At 33.9% G+C, this 9,530-nt stretch overlaps 2 protein-coding genes across 5 annotated transcripts; both read right to left on the bottom strand.

The window, feature by feature from the left end:
• Positions 1-679: 679 nt before the first annotated feature.
• LOC146880863 (cysteine-rich receptor-like protein kinase 10) lies at positions 680-4,067 on the bottom strand. Of its 3 annotated transcripts, none has more exons than XM_085668773.1 (7): positions 3,082-4,067; positions 2,693-2,876; positions 2,433-2,587; positions 2,148-2,358; positions 1,487-1,724; positions 1,197-1,344; positions 680-1,103 (listed from the first exon to the last, which is right to left on the bottom strand). In XM_085668773.1, the coding sequence occupies exons 1-7, from the start codon at positions 3,874-3,876 to the stop codon at positions 795-797; spliced, it is 2,040 nt and encodes a 679-aa protein (XP_085524899.1). In that variant the 5' UTR covers positions 3,877-4,067; the 3' UTR covers positions 680-794. The 3 variants fall into 3 exon arrangements, with proteins under 3 accessions (XP_085524899.1, XP_085524898.1, XP_085524897.1); XM_085668772.1 differs by having other exon boundaries at positions 2,433-2,584; positions 2,693-2,851; positions 3,048-4,064; XM_085668771.1 differs by having other exon boundaries at positions 2,693-2,851; positions 3,048-4,063.
• Positions 4,068-6,067: 2,000 nt separating this feature from the next.
• On the bottom strand, positions 6,068-8,961 carry LOC114169337 (cysteine-rich receptor-like protein kinase 10). Of its 2 annotated transcripts, none has more exons than XM_085668774.1 (7): positions 8,084-8,961; positions 7,879-7,998; positions 7,634-7,788; positions 7,349-7,559; positions 6,860-7,097; positions 6,570-6,657; positions 6,068-6,483 (listed from the first exon to the last, which is right to left on the bottom strand). In XM_085668774.1, the coding sequence occupies exons 1-7, from the start codon at positions 8,928-8,930 to the stop codon at positions 6,175-6,177; spliced, it is 1,968 nt and encodes a 655-aa protein (XP_085524900.1). In that variant the 5' UTR covers positions 8,931-8,961; the 3' UTR covers positions 6,068-6,174. The 2 variants fall into 2 exon arrangements, with proteins under 2 accessions (XP_085524900.1, XP_027910256.2); XM_028054455.2 differs by having other exon boundaries at positions 6,570-6,720; positions 8,084-8,959.
• Positions 8,962-9,530: the final 569 nt, after the last annotated feature.

Here is a 9,530-nt window from a genome sequence, read left to right as displayed (position 1 = left end):
GAGATATGGGGATGTTTACGGCATGTATGATAAAGGTTTTGTGCGCCTGAAAATTGTGGGATACGCAGTGTTTAGAGCATTATTTGCTCGTGCGAGTCAATTTGCATAGTCGGTTTGGTAAATAGTTCGTTAATTGGTTATTGTGGCAAATTCTGTGAGTTTGAGGCTATTTGTTCTTATCAAACACATTTTAGCTGATGCATATATTTGGCTACCAATTCCCACTTGAACTTTTACGGATATTTGCTTGTTTATGAAAATTTTCCAGACTTTGCTGCTTCAGGAATGTACACTAGCTTTGTAGTTTACTCGTTGTTGTGTTGCCAATTGCCTTACCCATGTTAGCGTGCTACCAATCATTCAGCTTCCAGATTGACAGAGTGTAATAAATAAATCTACTAATAAGAAAACTGATGGCTCAGTCAGGCTTGATTTCTTGTTGCAGAAACACAGGGTGCTGCTTGTTCTGGCTTAGACAGAGACTTGCATGGTTACTTGGGATGGCTTTCTCACACAAGCAATTTTAGGTGCATGCGGTGGACTGGACAAATAAGGTTTCATTTTTGTTTTGTTTTTGTCTGTGCAGTTTTTTCTTGGAAATTGATCTATATTCTAACTCAACAAAAGAAAAGATTTTTATATTTGAGATTGAACTATATTCTAAAATAAAAAGTATAGGTACATTCAATGTTAATGTAGATAAATTAATAAATAATTTGATTCAAATCATTATAAATACAACTTTATCTGTCGCTTCGAAGAGATATATACAAATCCATTGTTCATTCATGAAATTACCTCGGTAAACTAATCGAGAATGTTATATCATTAACGGAAAAATTCTTGGAACTTTTTGATGTAGAGACTTCCTCTGAGGCCAGCCTTCCGATTGAAAATGCTGGGTGCTTGGGTTTTGGAATGACCACTGTGTCACTCGCCAGCATTACAAGAACATCCGACATGGTTGGTCTATCTCTTGCATCTTCCTGAACACACAACAAACCAATCTGTATGCACCTCTCTACTTCACTGCCTATAAAGGACTTTTCCAGCATTGGATCCATCATTTCCAAACATTTTCCTTCAGACCATGTTCTCCAAGCCTGCACAAGGATTTGTAGTTTTTTAATACTCATAAGCCTTAGTTATCTTAGCATTGTTGAATAATCTCTTGACCACATTAGAGTGAGACTTACGTATACAAGGAGAGTTTGACCATCTGACATGTAGAATCCACCGTTCTTTCTCCCGCAAATGATTTCTAGAACAAGAACTCCAAAACTGAAAATATCAGATTTCACTGAAAATAGTCCATCCATAGCATATTCAGGAGCCATGTATCCACTGATAGAAATCAATAGAGCTTTGTTATTATCTCGAGTCATGGAACATATAGCAAAGAATTCCAGTTCAGAATAATAAAGTACTAAAATATGCATTGATAAACCTATTTGTTTTCGAAGTATTTGTTATTAGTAGAACTCACAAAGTGCCCATTACTCGTTTTGTATTTGCCTGGTTCTGTCCTACTTCGAATGCCCTTGCCAATCCAAAATCTGATATTTTGGGATTCATGTCAAGGTCTAGTAGAACGTTGCTGGCTTTGAGATCTCTATGAATTACTCTGAGTTGAGAGTCCTCGTGAAGGTATAAAATTCCTCTTGCTATTCCATGGATAATGCTTAACCTTAGTTTCCAATTGAATTGTTTTCTTCTCTCAACATCTGACAAAACAATTACAGGACAGAGATTTGAAAGAAAAAAAAAGAAGAAACAGTTAGTGACGCAAAACAATTGGCAAATACATCAAATGCTAAGATTTAGCCATAGGATTGGAAAAAAAAACCAGAATAATGTATCATTTTCCCCTTCAAGATGACTTATAACATGAATATTTATTAATGATATAACTGGTTTTGGTTTAATGTAAAGATTAATGAAAGGAAAACGTGGCATGATTGTCTTAGGTATTATGATCGTGTCCTCATGTTCTTATTTTGAAATTACAATAGTACCATATACATTGCAGGAAAACTACATTAAAGTCCCTACACTTTATTTGGGAACCAATACTATTTTTTGTAATACCGAATGCTGAGGAAAAAATGCAGTGAAAGCAGCACTGCTGGGGTTATGTGAAAACATACCAAATAAGTGAAAGTCGAGACTTTTATTCGGCAAATACTCATATACGAGTATCTTTTCATTTTCCTCTAAGCAACATGCCAAAAGTCTTACAAGGTTGCGATGCCTCAATTTGGCTATAAACATTACTTCATTATTGAACTCCTCTGAGCCTTGACCAGAAAATTTTGAGAGTCTTTTGACTGCAATTTGCCTTCCATCAGGTAGATTTCCCTGAGAAAAGCTTACAACAAATAGAAGTTAGTAAAAATAAGAAATTTATATCCAAAACTCCAAATCGTTACTACCTTATAAACAGGGCCGAATCCACCTTCCCCTAATTTAGATGCTACTGAAAAGTTATCAGTACTCTGTAAAATTGTGATAAATGGAATTCTAGGCAGGTCTGTGTTCCACGTTTCCTCCGATTGAATTTTATGAAATGAAGGTAGAGGAAGCTCTTCTACAAGAGAAGTTTGTGAGTTCATAGCTGAGCAGAAGAGTCTTATTTGACTGGGATAAATTAGCTATCATATAAATCTAGGAATCTGTACTCTGAGGAAATTACCTTCTCTAACTCCATCCCTCGTATTTTCTTTATAATTAGCTTTTCTCACCCTTTTCCTGTACCAGATGCAATATAGGCTGAAACATAGTACAATTATTGCCCCGATCACACTGAAGATAATGATCAATATTCTTGTCCTGTTATTAACCCCTTGTTTATCTGTGACAATATGGAAGATGCATGTGGGTATAAGGCTGGTTAGATTGCAAAAGTGTAAGGCAGAGGGAGAGATAGGTTATATTACCAAAACTAACATTTTAACAACTAATATTTACTATTAAAGATGAATAGTCAATTTTTCAAAGTTCTTTCACAAAGTTAATAACAGAAGTAATATAACAGGATTCAAATTCACCTGTTTTCTGATTGGGTGCGGGAGCTGAAGGTGGTTGGTTGGCAAGAAGGTAGAACATATGATCATCATACCTTATCAAACAACTTCCAGACCAAACCATCCATGTTACTTTTTGTTCACAACATTTGGGAACTTCAGTCAGTATGTCCTCCAAACACTGTCTGCACCCTTCATTTGTGAGATCTCTGGTGCATTGCACCACGCCATACCTACTCTCAGTGGCACTCAAATTGAAGCCATCCTTATAGTACAACTGGTGGGTTTCATTAGTAGCCTTTCCGATCAAACTTCTCACAAAATCCTCAGCTATCTGAATCTCTGTGGTGTTGGATATGTTTTTTGTTCCAAGAGTATGCCATATTGGGTATGTCATAGCTTTCCCAAAGAAGTCCTCATTTGAGTACCTTAAAATGCAGTAATCATTCCACACCACAGCAGACTCCCTATTGGAGCAGAGCTGAGGGGCTTCTCTTGCAGCAGTGGAAATACAAAATTGACAAAAGTATCCAACCGCATCACCACCACAATCATAAAGGCCATACACAGAGCTATTGGTGCCTATGGTGGTGTGGTTATAACCATTGCTTGTGCCTGCATCCGAGGACATCCATGTTAGGATATTATCAAGGTTGGTTTGGTATGCACCGGTGAGAGTCTGTTGAGTGGTGTTTTCGCAGTTACTTCCCAGGGACTGTGCTTTGGCCTTTGTACTGAATGATTTGAAGCTCAGTAATAACAAGAAACTAAAGCATATTGATCTCACCTTTCCCTGTGTTCCTATCATGAAGTGCTTGCTTAATTTTGTTATTTGCCACAATGATTGAAACATAGATAAAGTAATGCATTTCAAACCATGAGTTTCATGTGTTATTCATACTCTGCTTACTATTCTTTAACAATATATCAATTAAGATGAACTAAAACTTCAAATTTGAAATTCAACACGTATAAAATGTCAACTAGCCCGTCAATAATTGAGGGCAAGCCTTGTTAACATTACGACTGGTTGACTTTGAGTTTGTATCAGGAAGCCCTTCTGACATCAGGAACGTATGCAGTTTTGCTTATAGATAAAGGAACCATTCTCACCTGAAGGAAAACGAAGAGAAAATACAAAGTATTTTAGAATAATGTTGTTCCTATACGTATCATGTAATGCATTTTTATTTGATCCGTTATATGACAAAATTAAGAATGTGTTGTACTATCCAAATTAAAAAAACAAGCTCTTACACTCTTAAGTTCATTTATTTATAAAACTGATAAGGTATTAAGCATGGATTGTGATGAAAATTCAACTGAGTCTAAGTTCCATACCAAGTAAAAATGAAAAAGTTGACAATCGTATAAGAATAGAGACACATAAGACTTTGGCTCGAAAGTGATGTCAATCTCTTATGTGCAGTTCAACCCATGTCTTATTAGTGTTGTATTTTTGATGATTCTTTCTCGAAAGACCCACCAGAGTCAGTAGTTGGTCTCATTTAATACAATTTAAATTTATGATGTCTATTTATAAATAGAATAAAGTTTACTGATCATTCTCTAAAAAGCATCCATCCATATCCATTGTACCATTTGAAGAAAGGATATTACCTCACAAGTTCCAAGGTAGAAGCGCTTAGTTTTCCATATTAATGGTGGTTGGTGTGGAAGTGAAATTTTATATACTCTTATTCAAACAAGATAGTCAACAATGACACCGTTGGTTGACTTGACACTAATTTTAAATACATTAATCGATGAATGGTATATTATTTGTAGACATTTCAAACAATAACATTGAAGTTGATCTAATGTTCTAAATGTTCGAAAATATATAATTATTAAATTAATAACTTGCGTCTGTGATATATTGTTTAGGTGGTGTATATGATGATATACTCCATTTTTTTTTAAATAGTTTACGTAAAAAGTGATGAAAGTAATATGTTTCATATATATCTTCATAAACTCAACTATCATTTTTAATAAATTTAACAGTAATATTTTAAAAATAGAATCAAATTTATAATTAAAAATATATTAACAGTACTGCTAGCTAAAAAAGAATTCAGAAGTCATGAATTTATATTTTAATTGATTTTTCTTCCTTGTTATATTTTATTCTTTAAAATTTTATTCAATTCTGCATTAATATGAGAGAGTATTACAAGTTATTCAAATATGTAGTTATTTCTCCTACATTTAAGATTGGCAGCAACTGTTATTTGAAATTAAAAAATATATACTTTAGTCTACATTCAATTTTCTGGTTAGTATTTCAATAATATTAGAAGTCTTTTACAAAAAAAAAAAAAAACATTTTACAAGTCTAGGACTCGAAGTTTAATTAGAATTTGATAAAATCTGGTATATTTTATAAGATAAGATATTAGAAACTGAAGAAAGAAAAGTACGACGAAAACTTTATTTCAGATTGAATTTGATACTTTGACCAGAGACTTCGAGGGACAGGAGACTGTGTCTCAGAACTTAGTACCATTATTTTTTTTGTTTAAATATGTTTTTGATCCTTTAACTTATAGTGAAAATTGGAATTAGTCCCTATTCAATACTTTTGACCAATTTAGTTCTTTTAACCAAATTTTGTTAAGTTTATTTGATGTTTTAAACGTGTTTATAACTAAACATTGAGGCGAAAATGAGTTAAATGAAGTAAACAACTCAAATACTACTATGAAATGTGTTTAAAACGTCAAATAACTTTAAAAAAAAATTGATTAAAAGAACTAAATACACACATTTCCAAAGTTGAGGGATTAAATTAGTCCAAAGTTTCGATGAGTGACTATTTCTATTTTCCACCGAAAATTAAAGGCCAAAAACATATTTAACCCTTATTTTCTTAACAAACATAATTAATAAGATATTTTCTGAAAAACTTTGTTTAACATATAAACATAGTAATGTTTATTATAAATTACTTGTGATATCTGACACTAGATCTGAAAGATACTATCATACAAATACGCCATTTTTTATTGATTGACAATGTAAAAATCATCACTCAGACAAATTTTCAATGATAAGTGCATAAATTTGATAGATAATTTACATATAAATCAATGATAAATACAACTTTACTTTGTCACATTTGAGGACTGCAAATCCTTTGTGCAATTGTTCATCTAGGTAAAGAAATAGAGATCGTTAGATCATTATTGGAAACATTCTTGGAACTTTTTGATGTATACACTTCCTCTGAGGCCATTATTCCAATTGAAAATGCAGGGTGCTTGGGTTTTGGAAGAACCATTGTATCACTTGCCAGCATTAAAACCACATGAGACATTGTTGGTCTATCTTTTGCAGCTTCTTGAACACACAACAAACCAATGTGTATACACCTCTCAACTTCACTTCCTAAGAAGGATTTTTCAAGCATTGGATCAATCACTTCCAAACATTTTCCTGCACCCCATGTTCTCCAAGCCTGCAAGTATTTGTAATTTGTGAACATTGTTATACTTATTTAGATTTGGTGAATAGTTTGATCAACAATAGGAGTGAAAGACTCACATGTAAAAGAAGAGTTTGACCATTTTCTGACATAAACAATCCATTGTTCTTTCTCCCATAAATGATCTCTAGAACAAGAACTCCAAAGCTGAAAACATCAGATTTCACTGAAAACACTCCTTGCATAACATACTCCGGAGCCATGTATCCACTAAAGAAAATCAACACAACTTCTTTAGTTCCTTTACCAAAATATAACAGCAATTTCTTTTTTCAAAGAGCTTAGTGTTTAAAATTGCATTAGAAAAATCCTATTTTTGAAAGAAATGTTAGGAATGGGTAGAACTCACTAAGTCCCCATTACTCGTTTTGTGTTCGCCTGGTTCTGTCCTATTTCAAATGCCCTTGCCAATCCAAAATCTGATATTTTTGGATTCATATCATGATCTAACAGAACATTGCTAGCTTTGAGATCTCTATGAATTACTGTGACTCTAGAGTCCTCATGAAGGTATAAAATACCTCTTGCTATTCCATTGATAATCCTTAATCTTAGTTTCCAATCAAACTGTTTTCTCTTCTCATCATCTGACAAAACAAGGACACTGAAGTGATTGGAACAGGAAAACATATTTGGGTATAGATATAGCAGATACCAAGTAACTATTTAGCTTTTCCCCCTTAAAGATAACTTAGTTTCTTGTTATGAAAGAAGAAAACAACTTCAGAGTTCATAGTAGCACCACTTCACTTGTTAGCCAAGACTAATTTTCAACTAAAAATTGCCGAGAAAAAATTGCAGAAAAACAATTGAGCACTGAAATCCTGAGAAAACATACCAAAGAGGTGAAAGTCTAAACTTTTATTCGGCAAATACTCATATACTAGTATGTTTTCATTTTGGTCCAAGCAGCATGCCAAAAGTCTCACAAGATTGCGATGTTGCAAATTAGCTATGAACAGAACTTCGTTATTAAACTCCTCCGAGCCTTGACCTGAAAACTTTGAGAGCCTTTTGACTGCAATTTGTGTTCCATTTGCTAGAATTCCCTGACAAAACTTGGCAATAAATACAAGTTGATAAAAAGCAAAAAATCTACATCACTAATTCAAGTCACTAAAACCTTGTAAACAGTGCCAAATCCTCCTTCTCCTAATTTACATGCTTCTGAAAAGCTATCAGTACTCTGCAGAATTGTGGTTAATGGGATTATAGGCAGGTCTGTGGTCCATGACTCCTCTGTTTGAATTTTGTGAAATGAAGATAGACGAAACCCATCTACAAAGAGAGGTTACTGAGTTCATATTTGGAAAAACTAGCCTTATTAACAAGTTTTTATAAATGGCATGTGTAATAGCAGGAAACTACCTTTTCTAACTCTTCTCCTGTACCAGAAGTGATATACGCTCAAAAATAGCAGAACTATTGACCCCATCACACTGATGCTAATGATTACGATTTTTGACCTCCTATAACCCCTTTGTTTATCTGTGACAATATTAAAAGAATAATAACCAATCTTTCTAATCTTACAAAACAGTTATAAATACAAATTTATTGTCTTGAGATTCACCTGTTTCCTGATTTGACGCAGGAATTGAAGATGTTTGGTTGTTAAGAAGGTAAAACATTTGATCATCATACCTTATCATACAAGTTCCAGACCAAATAAACCATCCTATTTTTTGTACACAACATATATGAACTTGTGCTAATAAAGCCTCCAAACACTGTCTGCACCCTTCTTTTGAGAGATCTCTACAGCAGTGCACCATGCCATATCTTTTCTGAGTGGAACTCAAATTGAAGCCACCCAAATAGTACAACTGGTTGGTATCCTTAGTTGCTTTTCTGATCAAACTTTTCACAAAACCTTCACCTCTTTGAACCTCTGCCATGTTGGATATATTTTTTGTTCCAAACCCATGCCATGTGGGGTGTGTGAGAATTTTCCCAAAGAAGCTCTCATTAGAGTACCTTAGAATGCAGTACTCATACCACACCATAGCAGATACCCTATTGGGGCAGCGTTTAGGGGCTTCTCTGGCTGCGAAGGAGACACAGAATTGACAAAAGTGTCCGATAACATCACCACGGCATTCATAGAGGCCATACACAGGGGTGGTGATGCCTATTCTGGTGTGGTTATAGCCTTTGCTTGTGGCTGCATCAGAGGACATCCATGTGAGGATCTTATCAAGATTGGTCTGGTATGCACTGCTGAGAGGCTCTTGAGAGGTGTTTTGGCAACTGCTTCCCAGATATATCTGTGTTTGTGCCTTTGTAACTACTGTTCCCCAATTTAGCAATAGCAAGAAAACAAAGCATGTTTGAGTTGCCATCATGGAGTAGTTGCTCAGGTTTTTGAGTGACACACGACTTCCTTGTTTTATGAAACAGAAAGTGCGAACTGGTTTCATACCAAACCATATATGTAAGGAAATTGAACAGTGATTTTTTCTTTCAAGAGAAATTTATAAACTACGCACTGGCTTATATATTAAACTATATGTTAATGTAAAAGTAAAAGCTTAAATATTAAACTATACTTTCCTTCTCCTTCCTTTCCTTTCCTTTCTTTTCCTTCTCAAATCTTCTTTTCTAATTGGTTCAACGTGTGGCGAGCGATGACAAAATTTGTAAATACTCCAACTCTACTATACTATGAAATCCACGAGAGAAGGTGGGGTGTTATTCACTTTTCCTTATTCATATTTTGGACAAAACTTAAATACACTACCATAAATAATATTTGTGTTGTCTAATTTCAGTAATTTGCAGACAACTTATTTCATCAAAGTATTATTGAGATGAAACTTCAGTATGATTAGAAAATATTGCAAGCATATATATATTGAACCACAAAGATGGTGTTTTACTATTAGTTTTTTCTCATTAATTCTACGTATTAGTATGATTCAAGAAAACTTTATGTACTTAAAATTAATTCTATATGTTTTGATGGTAACAAACTTATTTAAGAGTATACACTTTTTAATAAGTTGCTGGCTTTTAGAATT

The sequence above is a fragment of the Vigna unguiculata genome, chromosome 11, assembly GCF_037176805.1.
Source record: "Vigna unguiculata cultivar grain cowpea cultivar isolate G323 ecotype 2 chromosome 11, ASM3717680v1, whole genome shotgun sequence".
In the NCBI taxonomy this organism is placed as follows: Eukaryota; Viridiplantae; Streptophyta; class Magnoliopsida; order Fabales; family Fabaceae; genus Vigna; species Vigna unguiculata.
The sequence above is the reverse complement of the archived record's forward strand: the minus strand, read 5'-3'. Positions and strand labels throughout refer to the sequence as shown.